The sequence below is a fragment of the Melospiza melodia genome, chromosome 15 (genome assembly GCF_035770615.1).
Source record: "Melospiza melodia melodia isolate bMelMel2 chromosome 15, bMelMel2.pri, whole genome shotgun sequence".
NCBI classification, from domain to species: Eukaryota; Metazoa; Chordata; class Aves; order Passeriformes; family Passerellidae; genus Melospiza; species Melospiza melodia.
The window spans coordinates 7295703-7314001 of NC_086208.1; the positions used below are offsets into that span (position 1 = coordinate 7295703).

The 18299-nt window shown below is 36.1% G+C and overlaps 1 protein-coding gene across 4 annotated transcripts in view; it reads right to left on the reverse strand.

Annotated features, from left to right (window-relative positions):
- The window catches only part of CGNL1 (cingulin like 1), a 54650-nt gene that overhangs the window by 5053 nt on the left and 31298 nt on the right, over positions 1–18299 (reverse strand). For all 4 annotated transcript variants that reach the window (XM_063169602.1, XM_063169604.1, XM_063169603.1 and 1 more), the window contains exons 9-15: positions 13152–13358; positions 12771–12875; positions 9395–9547; positions 8593–8763; positions 7316–7477; positions 6435–6524; positions 734–817 (exon numbers count right to left, since the gene is read on the reverse strand). In XM_063169602.1, the coding sequence (XP_063025672.1) occupies positions 734–817; positions 6435–6524; positions 7316–7477; positions 8593–8763; positions 9395–9547; positions 12771–12875; positions 13152–13358 (972 nt within the window). The remainder of the gene's footprint in view (positions 1–733; positions 818–6434; positions 6525–7315; positions 7478–8592; positions 8764–9394; positions 9548–12770; positions 12876–13151; positions 13359–18299) is intronic.

An 18299-nucleotide genomic window follows, 5' to 3' on the forward strand; every position in this document is an offset into this window, starting at 1 on the left:
GGGTGTCCCCCTACTTCCTGTGGTAATCCAGGGAACCTGGAGTATTTCTCTTCCCCCTGCCTTTCTTAACTCTCCAATGATATTCCTACTACAAAACAGCTGAAAAAAGATTTGTAAAAGGAGACTTTTTGCTAAGATTTACACTTATATTATTCTGAAGCTAGGTAATGTAGGTCTTCAATGGGGACCTAGTCAAAGAATTGACAGAAAAAATACCCCAACAAATAGAGTTACATGATGAACAGAAAAATAAAGCTCTTTGTTACAAAAATTCAAGGCATGATCTCAGGTCTCAAACACAGAAAAAAGGACTATGACAGGAAGATCAGAACTAAGGTATAAGAATGTACATAGTATATACCAGTAGGTGGCAATCTTTTTTCTCAATTAAGATGAGATCAGTGTCACATAATGGAAGGCACCTAATTAGGTGTGTTGTACTAGCATGTTCTCTAAATTCCCATTACAATCTGTTTTATGTCCTTGAGTTTTTAAATAATACTATGGCTTGTTGAGATATCTTTCCTCTGGATCTCACCTAAGGGCTATGATAAGTAACCTTGCTTTCAAAGACCACTGAGCTGCAGAAGAATTGTTTACTACTACAGAAGAAAACACTCAACTAAAATCCCAATTACTTTAAATGATATCTTCAGCAGTGTTCCTGAAGGGCTGTTCAGCCTTGAAAGAACAGCTCCTCTGAAAGTGGTTCTTTACAACCAGACATAATTACCTGTCTTTCCAATGAAATTTTGTCACACTCCAAGTCTTGCTTTATAGCTCTCTCCTGAAGCAGCTCTGTCCTCATTTGTTCAATCTATTAGAGAAAGATGACAGAAATTTTAGTAAGAGACTTAAATTATATTGATCTATATTATACTGTATGTGTATATATAAACTACATATACCTATGCAATAAGCAATGTGTTCTTTCTCATAACTCAAGACATGGCTTCAGATGAGCTTTCCAGCTACAATCTTGGACAAAACTTGCTGCTTCAAGAAGTCCATGTTATTTCCAGTACTCATTCTAGGCATTTCACACCCACATTGGATATTGTTGATGTTTACCATATATCTTCTCTAGCAAGGAACTCAACTCTAAGCTGTTCTATAAAAGACACATCACTTGGCAGGACACTGAGGTCTGGAATATCACATCCCTCTTCAAACATCTTTTCAGTTGTTTTCTTCATACCTAAGTCTAAACCTCTGAAATGGTACCTTACTTTTAAGCTGCTGACTTGTCTAAGTGAAGTTTCACTTTATTAAACACAACCTGGTACCTGCACACAAGTGCCCAGAACTCAGTGAAACACTCCACAGAGAACTGCAGTTTTCTGTACGTATGGGAGTAGTAAAATATCTTCTTCAACACTCTGCTGGATGATGGATACAAACATTGCTCCCCTCCTTCAGTCAATTTCATGTCTGTTGTACTGGAGGGGCACCAACTTCTAGATTTGGAGAGGGGTTGGGTTTTGCTTGTTTTGTTGAAAGACAACTTTTTCTACACTTTCTGTTAGTATTTCTGCTCCATATTCAACAACCACAAGGAAGATATATTCTCCATGTGTAAAGATGTTAAAAAGCTACCTAATCAATACAGACTCAAGATAAGAATGCAAAATTAGTTTGTTTTACCTCACTATTGGATTTGACTGGAAAAAAAATTGAGCTCAGAGAAAAACTCCAAGCTACCTAAGAGCTGCTACTGAAACTTTGGTGCTGAAGAACAAAGTTTTTATGGCTTTGGAAATACTTATCTTGCTTCCAATCTTTCTGAGACTCCCTGCAAATCTCTAAAGATACTTTTACAGGCACAGCAAATGCTACCACAGCATTTGTGGTTTACACTGTACAGGGCATTTTATGATAGATATCCTCTGGGGAACACAGTGAATATCTGTATCAGTTACTGGCCCTGCAAAAAAACAGACTGATAAAGATTTCAGTGGCCACAGCACTCTCTCCTGCTTTGCATCAGTTACACATGAACTTGCATGAACACACCATCCCAGTTAAGCAACTCTCAGTTACAGATTTCTCTCAGTAAAGGACTTTCAAATGTCATTGGGAATTCTTGCATAAAGCAATCCAAAAGCAATGTTAAGAATGTGAAGGTTAAACAAGTACAGCAGATGAAAATTTGCCCTAGGCCTTATTTTTTTAACCATAACATAATATTAAAAGATACATTTTTAGTTAATTATGGTTAAAGGAAGTAATTTGCACTTTTTCTGGAGCTTGTAAATTGATATATGAATACAAATAAGGGCATCAGCACATGCAATTGCATATGTTATGTCACAGGATGGGGACAGAGTAGTAGAAGGCATTCCTGAAAACTGAGGTCATAACAGCTCCTGGAATACCAATGGCAGCACGTGGCTGTGTTCTCAACAGCTGGGTGATTTCTTAAAAGCTCTCATTGTCACATGGAAGTCTAATAATAACAATGTTTTATATGTTATATAGTAAAATATTATCTAGTAAAGTATTACTTTATAGACACAAATTAGAATCACATGTGTATAATAGCTGTATTTTTTAATGAAATATATGAAAAAAGTTATAATGTGAGGGATTACATAGAATTTATTCTGCTGTAATTGCTTTAGCAAGACAGACACAGGGAAAAATACAGCTAAATTTTTGGTAAAATGAAGGACTAATTAAAAATGTAGCTGTTAACTGAAGAAAGGGGTTTTGTTTTATGTAGGAACTTGCTTAATGGACCACTCTGAGGTTCCACTGTGCTCTTACTGTGCTCAGAGGCTGTAACAAATTTGTGCAGCCTTCCCAAGATTCAAACTAAGGAATTATTTAGAGGACAATTATTATATTTCCAAGATGACTGCTACAGTTGTTGGACAACTCTTGCAACCTCACAGAAAGGTAGCGGGGGAGAGAAAAAGATCTAGGTCTGATTAGGATCAGTAAGTTACATACAAATATCTACAAGAGCTTATTAAAAGGGCAGCAGATAAAACAGTTTATATTTCCTCCAGCAAAAATTCTATCTTCTTCTGTTTTTCAACAGTTAAACAGTTTTAAAACACATAATTAACATGCACAAAGGAGAAAAAGAGTTGTGTGACAAAATGTGCCTGAAGTTCCACTTATTTCACAGCAGTGAGATGTACCAGTTTCATGGCCATACTCTGTGTATGTACCATGTGGGACTTCATGTTCCATGTTCTACCCTTCCTATGGCTAATATCTCATAACTGTGTTAAAAGAATAAACTATTTCTGCAGCTTAAGGCAACACTTATCACAGCTGGATTTGAAGAATGCTAACAAGAGAAAAGCAACTGTATCAGATTTTACAGAGCTTTATCATTTTGTGCCATCTTTAGGATTAAAAGCAGCTGTTGAATTCACAACAGTGAAAGCAATTTGATTTCTAATAATAATGCAGATGCCATCAGTATTGTTTACCATCTCACAGGTTTACAGCCAATGTTTCCTGTTAATTCCCAAGTAGTGTGTGTAATACATATATATGTATATAATAGATACCTTAAACAATTTCCAAGTATGTGACCAAAAACCCCAATGATTAATCAAGAAGAGAGTTAAAACTAAAAAAAACCCCTTTGATGCTTCAAAATTGAAAAGCAACCTTCATATGCAGATTTTCATTTCTTTGCTACCCACAGCCAGTGCCAACTAAAGAACAGCTCTCCACAGGGAACACTTTACCAAAAGGAAGTAGATTATACGGATCAGTGTAATTTTATCCCTATCTATTTATTCTAAAATTGTCATGAAAACTAATAAGTCCATTTTGCACACTTACTGGAAACAACTCTAAGGTCAATAGACTCTTGCTTGCATTGTCACAGAACACAAGAATTATTGAGGGTATCATGATGATTTTTCAATTATGTTTGGAAAGTCAATATGGCAAGAGATACTTCATTTCACTTGTTCATAGAAAAAAATCACTTATTAAAATATAATTTTGGTTGCCCCTGTTCCCCATGCTTGTCCCTGTCCAAGGGCCTCTTTAGACTCAAAGAGCAGCTGAGTGCTCTAGCTTTCTATTTGTGTCTGTGTTAGTGTGATTTGAGCATTTTGGTCTGTCTAGATTTACTAATACATTAGCATTTAAAAGCTAATAGGATTTGACCCACTTTTCCCAAACATTTTTTTCTGTTTCCACTCTGCTGTGGTACTTCTTAGAACAAGGCAAAAGGAGATGAGAACAGTGTGTCATGCAGCCATTCAAATTCAAAAGGGTGTTTAAATTAAGAAAGAATAACATTTCATGGCAAGTGAAATGTGAACCATTATTCTTGCCAATGTTTATTCAAACATTCAGCTTTATGTAAAATAGAACCAGTTGTTTAAATTTGTTTTTACTGGAAATTTCAGTATTTTAGTTCATTATCAGTATGTTAAAATAATATATTTATAATAATAGTTTTTAAAATATAGAGGAATACAGATATTACCAAAATAAATCCATTATAATTTCTCATGTCATTATGAATGCTTAGCAGACCCTGAAATACTCTTTAGTAATTTGACTACTTAGTCATTCTGGCATAAAATCAAAACAAAGCAACCTTTATAACTCATGTGTGAAATGAGAAATTCCAGACCTCAAAATAAACATGTCTTTTACCCATTATGTAACATTTCAGTCACCAAACTGTATTTTAGGTTTCCATTCAGTTAGCAAATTAACTTCCATGGCAGCTATCACTAAAGTACTTTTATCCCAGGTTTACAACACAGGCACAGACTGTAGTATTAAAGGCTTCCTGATTTCACAACAGCATGACCCCACATTATTACAGGTCCTTTATATTCTATTTCACCCACTGACTCTGAGTCTGAACAATATCAACAGAACAATAGCAGAAAGTTTTTATTACAATCAAATAGAGTCTCAGTAGCCCGAGTTCAAACAAAGAAGTAATGGTGCCTTGGTGCTTCAAGGATGTGTGAGAGAAAGCTGAGCTCCACCTCACTTTATACTCTCCAGCTGTCTCAGTGGAACACACAATTTCATTGAAAAGACACAGAAACTAAGATTTTACTTTCTCTTCTCCCTCTGAATCTACAGCTATTCAAAAGAATGTCAGTAGTTGTTGGTTTTTTTTTTCCTGGAGAAAGAGAAATGAGAACAGAACAGATTATTGTGGGTACCTCAATGCTAATTGTCCCCTGAGCTTCCAGGAATTACTGTGAGCTGTAGTACTTCATGTAGAGTTACAGCAGCAGATATGCTGTAAGGAGTTATGCATCAGTTTCACATCTTTCAGAAAGCAAAAATAAGGCAAAGAACATTATCTGGACCATGATATTCCAAGACAGCCACATCATTGTATTTTTTTCTATGAACTATTACAACATTTGCATGATCCTGACTACTCAGCCATGCATGTCTGGCTACTTTTGCAGTAATTAGGCCCTCTATTCTACTTTACTTGTTTATTATAAATCTTTGTTATAGGACCTACAATTTCTTATTTCAGCTTTTTCAGAAATCTTGAATAACATTATTAAGGCCTCTGTCTTCAAACAAATGAACTCCTAATTCTCCTAAGACTTGGTAATTTGCAACTCAATGGTCTCATTTCCAATGAACTCACACCAATTACCCCCACCTGCACTTTCATGGGCTTTACTGAAGACAGAGGTAAAATGTTCCTTTATTTGACAGGGCATACCTGGATTACTTTTTATCTTCACTGAGGCCTCATCATACAGTCTCCACAACTTCTTATAGAGGCAAAAACCTTTTTGTTACTTGTTTGAGTTACTATGATAGTTCTGACTTAGCTTGGCAAGTATTACTTTAAGTTTTCTGCCCCATGAGAAACAACCTCATTAATAAATCCTTCTTCTCCTCTTTCTGGGCTATCAACTTATATTACGTTTCTGGAACAAAAGACTGATGCTTTTATGTAGAAAATATTTTCCAGTTGTTATATGTTACATGTTCTTATATGTTAATCAGTTTTTACACTTGTAATGAAAATAAAATTTCCTCTGTGTTGAAACTGGCTAGCGTTCTTAGTTCAGCTGATTTTAAATAATTCCAATTTCCTGAAGCTCCTCCTCTTTCTTCTTTGAAATTAAGAGTCTATTATGCTGAATTACTTTTCAGCATGATTGAAGTAGTGATCTTTCAATATAAGAGACTCCAGAACAGCATTACTAGTCTTCAGTCTTTATATATAATCCTGTGTCTGTTTTCCAGTTAGAATAACAGGAAAAAATGGTTTGTGATGATGTGGAGGGAGCATATTTCAGCATTTTTGTGAACCTTGGGTTTTTTGGATTTACATACTCTGCTCAAGTATAGCATATAAATCATATTGCTAATAATTATTTAGTTGATCAATATTGATTGTGATCCTAACAACACTTGTTCATAGAATCATTAAGCAAAAGCTGCAAAACTTGTTCAAGTACCTGTTCTCTGCACCTGCTGATTCTCTCAGACAACAAATCCGAATTGTTCTTTTCTTCATCAAGCTCAAGTTCCAGGTGAGACAACTTGTCCTAAGTGGAACAAAGAAAAGCAACCTCAGCACACTATTTCCATCCTCTTCAGATTGCTATCAGGGCATTCTTCCTTAAACTGCAAGGACCCAAAGTGTCTGAAAGACTAAGCTTGAAAACTGAAATGTGTCTTAAAACACACAGCAAAAGGTAGATAAGGCTTTAGAGTGAATTTGTCTGACAGAAGTAAAATAAGTGTTTTGTTTCCTTTTTTTAAATCACTCTCAACAATTTCAAGAATATAAGATAAACTCTGTAATATTTCTAGAGTTTTTTTTAGTGTCTGCATTACATTATACATTTGGAAGACAAATTTCTTTTTATCTGAGTACAATGACATAGAGATGTTTGTTTATGAAAGTCAAATGACAGCCTAGTTGAACTGAACAGTTATGAACAAGTAAAAAGTTAGAGGCACAATGTTATTCAGACTCCTGAAATGAACTGATATCAAAGGCTAAACAAAACTTACACCTTTAAATACTTTTGAAGTTCTGAATGATGGGCCTAGAAATGAAAATCATGCAAATCTGTATGATAAGCACTAGATAAAATTAATTAAAAATAAGTTAATTAAAAGTATGAGAGAAAATTTTAATTTAGAACATATCATGTTACAGTAGATATGCTAACAAATTACCTTTAAAATACACCATATTCATTCCTGCAGTCATACTACAAGGATTTTCAAAAACATGAAGCTATGTAGATTCCTTCCAAGCAAAATTAATGTGAAACAAAATTATTTTTATCTATTTAAAAAAGAAACAAACCCTTAAGAAATGTCTTACCTCCATTAGTTTGATTTGTCTTGCCCGATCATCTTTTAAGTGGTTTTTGGCTTCCAGTTCATACTCCAAGCTCTTCACAGTCTGTTCCAGTAACTGAGTTTTTGTTATTGCCTCGTCCTGGGCTCTCTGGTGGTCCCTCAGGTTCTCTTCCATCAGACGCAGCTGAAGCAATAAGATCAGGGGAATTCACTAAGACTGTGCTTGCTCTAAACAAGGGATGGCAGCAAAGGGGACTCACTGCAAACACACAGCTGGAAGCATGACAGGAATTCCATTGAGTTACTGGCTTTTCACAGTAATTTTTGTTTTATCCACCAGATGGCGCCAAGAAAATAAACTTGGATTATGACCTATACTGACGTAACTGCAAACACAGTGTGCTTACACTGTGTAAACATACATTTACATATTTTATTTATGCATTAGTGTAGATATCTACATACAACTTCATTCAGCTCAAGAGCTATGTTCTCAAAATCACTGTTTTAACTTTCATTTTTCATCATGAGTCTTCATCCCTTTACAAAGGCTCTCCATCCCTGAATGGAATAAATATAAAAGGAAGACACAACAATATACAGGAACTACTCTTTCTTCTATTGTTGTTCTTTTAAATTTAATTTAAAACAAAGGCAAAATAAGAGTTCTAAACTGGAAAAATCCTACTACAAAAATATTCCATACAGAGAAAACACCTGTGACGAATGTATTCTCATAATTTTTCCAACTGGAGAGAAGGTATATGCAGATTTTTAAAAGACTGGATTGTCTTTATGACAAAATTTACATACTATGAGGAAGACACTCAAGACTGGTTAATTGTTGTTTGCACAGAAACCTTTGTGATTTAAAGCTCCACCTTGGCTCATATGAAAGAAGAGGAGAATGTATGTTTGTATGGGTGTTCGTTTTTCCTAAATAACTGGTGGGTTTTTTTCCCCTAACAAAAAATATTTGTAAATTCTCAATGCCTTCAGAAGCGGGCATTAAAAAGCAGCAGATCATCAACAGAATCCTTGTCATTTCACTTAAAGTGCATTCATTTGACAAACACTGCATTTTTCTGTCCCAAACAGGAACCCCCATTACCCCAGCAGAAATAACAGGCTGATCACCACCATGGAAAATCAAACCCAAAAGCATGCTGAGATCAGCCTCCTATGATGTACATGAGAGTACACAAAAGCATGACAGCAAACGTTCATTATTGTGAAAACTATCTGGACTGAATTCTAGGTCAAAGCTGAGAATTTCTCCCTGAATTTATGAGTCATTACCTCATCTTGCATTCTTATGTTCATCAGGCGTGATTTTTCTACCTCAATGTTTTTCTCCTTTAATTGCCTCTGCAGATCTACAAATTCCCTGCGATTTTTCTCCTTGTATTCATCAAGCTGGCTCTGAAGCTCCAGAGTTGATGTTTTTGAGATCTCCACCATTTCAGACATCTGGGCAAAAAGTACATATACAAAAGGTTCTGTTATGCTTAATAAAACAAATGGTTTTTTTTTCTCCAGCTTCAGTATTCAGCTCAGTATTTTCAAACAGAAAATTTATCAAACTTTCCCAAATAAATTAATTTCTATGTAGAAGTAGGAAAACACAAAACAGTAAAGTTAATTTCTAATAGCATGTGTGGCAAGACTATTCTCTTTTTGTCTGTCAGCAGTTCTTCCAGCTGAGTGACACAATGAACTGCAGTCACACTTCAGTATGTCAGTATGAGCTGCAGAGTTTACATACAGATAGTACAATCAAACTGATGCAGAAATTTTGAGAATCAGCTGTAAAAGTCTGAAATATCACTGTACTTGTACATGAGAACTGAACTCAGGTCTGGGATCTGGTTTGTACAGAACTGGTTTACAATGCCATTTTGTAATAGTGGTGTTCCAATCATTGTTCCAGCCCTGAAAGCTTTTAGTAAGAGCCTCTAGGTTAAAGAAGCTAAAACTAAACTTTTCATTTTACTTTCTTTTACACATTTAAAAATACATAATTCTTTGTAATTTGTCAGTTCATTTAGTTCTATCTGTTAAATACTCAGATCCCTGCAGCCTCTCGGGCATGAACTCATACCTCCTCCTGTAACTTCTCAACAGTCTCATTCAGTTGCAATCTTTCATTCTCCATTTCATTCTTTATTTGCTTTAACTGCTCCTTCTGCTGAGTTTCATCTTTTAATTGCTGACTTAACTGCTGTCGTTCCTGTGAAATGCAACGGATGTTCTCCTGCAGTAGATTAAAAAATACATGTAATGAAATGTAGACCATCTTTTCTAATGCCTTAAAGGTATGTTACTTATCACAGTAACACCAGCAGCTGCTGTAAAATTAAGACAATTTTCAGGTTTTACACTTTGCTAGCTAGTGCAGGACAAACACTGATATGTCATGCTAGAAACAACTGAATGTCCATTTATACCTCTTTTCTTAACCATCATGCCATGGGAATGTTGCTATCAACAATTCAAATGCTGCAGTTTCCTCAGTATCTGCCTGTTCAGTATACTAAACTGAATTTCAGTATTTGAAATCTGGATGCCCTATAGGACAATTCAATGGTCAATTTAAGTAAAATCTCTAATTTCAGTGCCCTTCATGTACAAAAATCCTGGAGCACTTTTCAGTGGAATTGGCAGGCCTGTCACAATGTCACTGCAAGTCAGACAAACAGCCTGTCAGTTGCCAATTTAAAGCCAATCTTTAGTTGCAATTAATTACTTTGTGAAGAAGCTAAAGTGTTATTATATGAAAAGAGAACAAAAGGGGGAAATGAAAAGGAGTAATTTGTTTTCACACTAACCTAAAAGATTATTCTGATATTTCTCTATTTTTTCCAAACAATACTAGTTGAATGTTCTCTTTACAAAATCAGTAATTCATCTCAGCTGAAAACTGAAAATTAAGACTGTATTTCAACTTACAATGCTCTGCAATGCTAATTCTAGATGCCTACCATTATCTACCACAATGAAAAGATAAACTTCCTGTTTTTCCACCCATTGAAAGGATCCTATGTTCTGTTGTTTCATTTAAAAAGCGCAGATTACTTCATGCTGCCATCCATAATGCTGGTATAATTATTAGTTTTTAACATATCACAGTACCATATATGCTATGGTTATAGGGCATAATAATTAGGTCATTTCCCTTCTCAGTGGTACAAAAATGTTGAGATGTATTTCATTTCCTGAAACACTGCCCCACACAGCGGTGGCTACCCTAAAGCAGAGGTTAGAGCACAACACAAAATGCTACAGAAATACTCCTCACTTCTGCATCCATAAACAAAATTTCAATATAGAGGGTGATTTTAGATGAAAGCAGTAATGCAAACTGTTTGTTACAATTAAGTGCATACCAGCTTTAACTTTCCTGACTAGAAATCCAGAATAGAGGAGGAATAGACTTGGCTGTTTCCAGTAACTGTTACAGTTCTATTGGTATTGTCGTTGTCTTTCTTATACTAGACCACCATTACAAGTAATTTGTGTTATGTAAAAAAGCAAGATGGGCCAGTCAGGAATTACATTTCCACTGGGATACACATTATTACAGTGCCAGTTTGTCATCTCAATTGTAAATGGCAACACAGGGCCAAATCAACCTACTGCACAACATTATTCATTAGAACAACTCTAAAGACAGAAAGGCTGAATTGTTCTAAACAAAAGGCCCACTGATTACATCCTGAAGTCTGTTAGTGCTCATATCCGGCGGACAAGAGTGCAGAACCAGAAAAAGGATTAAATTTAGGGTGCCAGAATTTAGACATAAGTTGTGAATAAAACGTCAGGACAGACTCTCCTGTCACCTTCCCTAGAATTCTTTCATTTGGAGACCCTGCTTGGAGGCAGCTGATTTGGCACAATGCCCTGAAGGATGCACAAACAGAAAGAAAATCCACACTTTTCAAGCATCTTGCCCCAAAGCTAATCAAGATGCAGGAGGTGTGTATGGTGCATTGATCCATGTTACACAGCAAGGTCAAGTCAGACTGTGACAGAAGGGAGTTCTTAGGGGAGTGTGCTAAATGCAAGCCAGTGATAAGCAATGCACCCTACAGTGATTGTGCAGATTATCAGTGATACAGACAAGCAAATGAGGAGAAACAGTGAGGGAGGGCAGGTACACAAATTTAAAATGAAAAAAGTGTAAACATTAAGACAACCAAACACCAAGCCTGACCAAAAGCTTCAGAGGAAACACTTATTCATGAAGTTACAACAGCTTCAAAACATCATTTTGTGAAAACAAAACTCACCCATATTGTTCAAACCTTATATTCTTGAAGCACATTAAATTTTACAGACATAGAAGTATTTTCTTTCTGTCATTATTTTTATTTTTTACCATAGTTAACTGAACCATGAGAACATGCTAGTTAACACAGTCTTTCCTGGGCTTTTAATCCACTTAGAGACAAGTTTCATTTTTAGATTTTCAAAATAGAAATGTAAAATGTACATTGAAGACAACTGGGGAAAACATCCATTTAATATTAAACAGTGGCTCTAGCCATTTACATGTACCTCACTTTTGAGTTTGACTTCTTTGATAGAATCCCTTGAAACTTTAGCTTCTAGAAGCAAAACTAAGAGAATTCTAAACTGATGCTGTTGAAATCAATCCTTTGGTTTATGTAAAACATGAATCACAGAGAAGAAAAATTAGGTTTGTAGCTTTTGCAGACACCAAATATGAGGTAAATAAGAACAGCTTCAAGATTTATACACATTCCTCTCATTAATAAATAGATCTGAATTTTCTTGTGACCTGAATCACCCAGTCTTGACTCATACACAACACTGCCAACATCTCTCTCCAATGCATCTTTGAAGCAGATGCATTCCTCACGTTTAATTTCTGGGCTAATCTGAGGGAAAGCATAACCTTTCCTGGACACTGGGTGGACTAAGGAGCAAGGTGGAAAGAGGATTTCATTCAGATTTTAAGAGGCTGCAAATCCAACTGATACATGTAAAATATCTCTGGTTTTGTGATTAAATATTCCAGTTCCATACAACATTTGCAAATAAGACAGGCTCCTAAAAATAGAGAAGCAAACGTCCTGATATGTGCCCATTAACAATATTTTTGTTTATATTCAAGTACAGCTTTTTATTCTTTTACATGTAAATACCTTCATAAGTTGCATGATCATTGAAAATAATAGATTTGTGAAACCTGAGGCAGTTTATTTATTTGGCAATTCATTTCCCCTAAATTTTGCTAGATCCATGGAAATAGAAAAAAAAAGCTTCATCAAGGAAACCATTTTAATTTGATGAATGCTATGGTTTCATTCCACATTTGAACACTGAAATGAGGCATAAACTTTACAAAAAAGTCTACTTCAAAAAGAATGAGACGTAACTCTACAGAAAGGAATAGTGACTCAGGTAAACAGAAAATTTAAAATTTAAATTACCCAAATTCTTCTTGTTCTTACCTGCATATCTTCAAGCTGGCTTTCCAAAGCTGCTTTTAACACCAACAATTCTTTTCCCTCCTTTTCAGCATGTTTCAAAGCTTCTTCTAATTGTTGCTTCTCTTCCTGCAATGATGCAATTTGATACAATTAGAAACAGTGGCCAGGACGTTAATCTGAGAAGTAAAAGCTGTCAACTCTGGCCTGTTACTGATTTCCCCAGTCCCAAGGTGTGACTTGGTTTTACTCTGGTTTTTGATGGGAAAATTTTTCCTACCTAAGTCAGGGTTTTCCTTACCCTTTCCTATGGCATTGTCCATCCTCCTCTTGGTCAGTTTTTATTCTACAATGAACACATTGCAAACAGGAAGACTACTTAAGGGGCTTGTTTGCTTAACTTACCTCATATGTCTTTAATTTTTCCTTCACTGAATTTTCTTCTCCTTTCATATTATCAATTTGTTTGTGCAGCTCCTCAATTTTCCTCTCTAGCTCAGTAAGTGTTCTCTTCAATTGTTTATTTTCCTCAATCAGCTCTTTGACTTGATTTTCTACACTATTTCGCTCCTCTTGTGCAGCATTTTTTTCACTTGCAAGGACAGCAGCACTCTAGTGAAAACAAATTATGTCATGTTTAGGAAAAAAAAAAGAATTGATGCTGTTTCCCAACAGGAGTTCCATAAGGCATCACAGCAAATACAACTAGGATACAACATTAAAATATCAACAGAGACTTTAATATTTAGCATTTTTTCTCCTTGGGCATATGAACAGATAAAGTAGCATATGACACCTTAACAGTCTCATGCTTGTCATCTCATATTGTCACCTTAACATCTTCCTCTTTATTGCACTAAAATATTTCATTACCAATTCCCATTTAGGTGATTGCAAGTAAACTAAAACATTTAACAGATAGAAAAAGCCATATGCATCTTTAAGGAAGAACATATTTATGAAGAGTGTCTTCCACAACAACACAAAATTTAGGTAGCATCACCCCACTGATGATTCCAAGCATTAACATGCAACACACTAGATCCATGCAGCTACTGGTGGGGCTGCAGAGTAAATGACAGATAATATATAGAGATCTTTACACTAAATAAACAGTGGTGGTTCCACTTGTATTGAATACCAAGTTCAACTTGTATTCAAAAATATACACTTCTTTTTTTTTTTTTCAGAAACTCAAATCAATACATAGCACAAACACAATTTATAATAATGAACAATACATCACAACTTGAGGCACTGGATTTTAGACTTTTTTTTGCAGGACAGCTGTCTGCAGCATGTTACTTTTCAGAGCTAATCATCACCTTACCACTTACCCTCTAAAACACCCTACCATTTACTGTGGAAGCCATGAGTGGAAGTTATCTGTCTATATTGTTATACTACCTATACTCTTGTAACACAGACCAAGTATGCAGTCAAACATTTAATTCTGTAAAGAGCGGGAAGGATTTCACCCTTTCTCTTCACTGACTTTTCATTCAGAATCCCCTCCAAAGTACATAAAAGAACCCAGGATATAATGGGTCGTTCTTGTTTCTGGGCATTCAGGAGCTGGGACAAAACAATACTCTGTACAAAGATCTGGTTTCCAAGTGCAGCCCCACTGTCTTCTACACCAAGACCACAAACAACAGCAAGAACATCAGAACAAACACAGGAATCAATCTAGACCAGGATTCTCTCTCATGGCCATGGCTGATGCTTGCAGGCAACAAGAGGAAGAACAACTATGAGGCAAGCCATTCATCATTATACACTCCCAGCTCTCACTGGTTTTCTTCCATGAATGTATCATCCATTAATTTCTCTAATCCTTCTCAAATCCTTTTATACTGTTGGCCTCTACATTATCTGGTAACAATAAGTAATTACACATTCATTACTGAAGCACAACATTTTTTTTTGCATGTGAAATTATATTTATCTGGGTAAGAACAAAAAAAATCCTATCAAACTAGTCAGAAACTATTTTGTGAAATATTTTATGAAAGCACGAAAATCACTTTTCATTGACACTATTTTTGATTGTCACTCCTGATCTTCCCCTCTCCTTACCCAAAAGGAATAAGTAAAATTATATAAAGGGTATTTACAAAGAATGCCCTCACTAGACTGTTTTCTAGCAAGCAGCAGCTTTAAAATCATGCAAATTAGATAAAGCAGTAACTCAGAAAACACTCAGACTGTCTACAGGGTCAATGAACTTATTATACAAAAACTGGCAGCATAAGCAGGCTGACAAGTTCTGGTCTTTTGAAAATCCTGAAAAAACTTGTTCTTCTAAATACATGACTGGTTAAAAGCTCTGAAATAAATCTCTGTTGATGCTTTTTCACGTACTGGAATTTCAATAGCATTTATATATTCCTTTAATTTTTGCTTTCTGCAAGCAGCAAAGTTTTACTAATTAGCAAGCACTCCACCAGTGGCTCCTTTTAGTCTCATTTCTCCTTTCTGGAGCTGAGTGAAAGCAGCTGAGGCACGCTGGGGAGTTCAGGGAAAGGAATGTTGATTTGTCTGTTCTTTTTCATCCAGCTGCCTACACGGGGCTGCACAGTAAGAGAGGACTGCAGTAGACCCACATCAGACCCGGAGATTCCACTACATCAACCATGGTTTGCTCTACTTTCCCAACACAGGAAGCAGTATTTACCTAAACGTGGATGCACACATGCACAAAAGCAAACAACACAACAACCCACCCCAGAGATCCATACACATATATAAACACAGAAGTAACATCTCTCTATATATATTATTTAACCTAAGAAGTTCAAAATTAAGTTCGGATTACACTGATGCCATCATATGCAGAGATGTGCTCCAGCCTGCTTTTTGTAGTATGTATCTTAGGATACAGACACTTAACATTAAACTCAACTATTATTTGCTCTCCTTTTCACTATATATTTCAGAATGTTAGCAAGAAGTTAAGTGAATACATGAAAAATGTAGAGAAGCGTAAGGAGCAAGTTGCAAGTATTGTCTTTATTAACCTAATCTAAAATCTTGGAAATAAATTGGATATATAAATAAAACCTTGCTAAAGTTCCAGCTGATTGAGTGACCAGCACTTGGCCAGCAGATCTTCACAGGTCTCTAATGACCTTGGCATCATTACAAAGGTTACACCTGCCAAAGCAAATTCTCTAACAAGTTAAGGACAAAATTCCTTTCTTTCACACACACATACTTTTACAAGATGGTAGAACACTCTCTTGGTATATATGGAGAGCTGCACTGTATTGGAGTTGGACAGTGAACACTTTTGTTACTTATAATCTGGGGAGACTACAAGGAATTTTCTTCACAAAGTGGTTTCACTGTACACATTGTTTCAACATCTTTTCAAGTTGTTTCAGGAAAGAAACACAGGAGTATCTATCTTATCAGTTTACCCTACACAGCTGTACTACACACATAAGGCATGGAGGATCACCCTGAGGATACTAGACAAAACAATCCAAAAGTATCTTCAATTTGATAATGAAGTTTAAACAAAGTCAAGCCATACACATACAGTTTAGATGTATCTTGTATAAGAAAAAGCACACATAGTAACATTTCTCCAAGAGTCAAATTACACAGCTGGGTTTAGACAGTAAAAAGCTTATATTCATTTTTCCCTAGAGCACTGAGAATTTCATGCAGAGCTTCTTCACTGGCACAAATGAAGTTTCTGGATTATAAGAGCTTTTGGCAACGTATGCCATGTCCTATAGCATATTACCACAGAAAGTTGAAGTATCAAGTCTCCACAGCTCTTGCCTTGTATTCTCCATTGTCAGTCCTCTCTAGCACCCCACATTACCTTCTACCTCCCCTCCAGGCCTGCTCTTGGGAAAACACATGAACATGACAGCAAAAAGCCTGGGGATCACTGGAGAGCATACACAGAGCATACAAGCACTGAAATGCAGCTCTGACAGACCTTGTAGCAACACCATTAGGGAGAACCTGGTGGAGAGAGATCCCTGTCCATATATTGAACACTTACATAAGGCTCAGCTATCAGGCCACACAGGGCACTGGTGACACACAGAGGGATTGCTGTGTCCTTTGCCACGGAACCCCTGCACACAGGCAGGGTGCTCCTGCAGTCCCACCCAGCTGGCAGGCAGGGTACCATGTGCAGACCACAGGTACAATTCTACATTGTCATGAGGGATGGCTCACTATACTCTGCAAAACATTTCCCTACCAAAACATGGAAGTAAAAGATATGAAAACCACTGCATTGAAATGACAGTGAAATTACTATGTATGTTGATAAAGTCTGAATGGTAACTGCTGTACTTCATAGGTTAAAACTGAAAGTGGCAACAACAAGGACACTTTAAACTGTCCTACAGTGTTTGCCAGCAGCCAGGGGTAATCTCTGGGGTGCTGCCTACATGAGCAGGGATGCATATTTTCACTGAAAATTCAGGGACTGGCTCCCACACTCAAAACAAGGAATTGACAGCTGTTTGCAAAAGCATTCAATTAATGGGTTAGAGTGATGAGGATGAAAGAAGAAAAACTGGACACTGAAGGGGTAGTAAGTACAAGTGAGGAAAAAGCCAGTCAGGGAGAGGTTGTGCTCTGGATCCATTTCCCTCAGTCCACACGTGACTTGTTTGTAATGGTGCTGCACTTAAACACTTGAGTTAACTCATGATCCTCAAGGCTTTATGACATAACATCAGTTAATAACTCCTGTTGGTGCCCACTCATAAATCCTTTACATTTATTTATTTGGGGATGTTGGAAAAGTTTTGGCAATTATTTTAACTAAGTTTATATAATTTAAACCATGGTAACAGAACTAGGTGAAGGTCACAAAGTAATGATTTAAGTTGAATATAAAACATTAACAGACATTGTTAATATAAGAACTATAGTTCAAAGAATTGTGGATGAGTCTCTTCAGAAAGTTTAAAGGAGATTATGCACATAAACATACAAAGCACAAAACAGACAAAACTGGTTAAACAAGATTCTTGTCAACAAAACCTGGAATGAAATACTCTATATTCAGACATATTTGCCATACAAAGGAAAAAAAAACAAAAACCAAAACACCTCTGCAAAACCTCAAGCCCCTCAAAAACCAGGAGGAGAGGGGAGCAATTTCATCAAAAATTGAAGTGGGCTCTTTTGGATCTTAAAATTAACATATGTGAATTGAAATTCTTCAGTTTCTTCCCTATGATATAGAAAATGTTTATTTCTTTTTAGTCCCACTTTAGTTGTGGCAGCATATTTTAGTAAACCAACTTCTTACTGTTACTATTTACAGCATTGTATTACAGAATTATATTTATACAAGTAAATACCCTATAGCATTTTGCTTATTATGCTTATTTACTCGCATTTGTTTTGTCTTTCCTTTCAATCTGCCTGTCATTGCTCTGTCTTCCAGGGCATTCAGTGCCTTCTAGTGCCTCCATTTGTAGTGTTTTACGTTCAGATATTCATCTTCTCAATCTCTGAAGGAACAATACCTTTCTCTTAATAACCACATCATTCCAAGACTTCTTAACCACA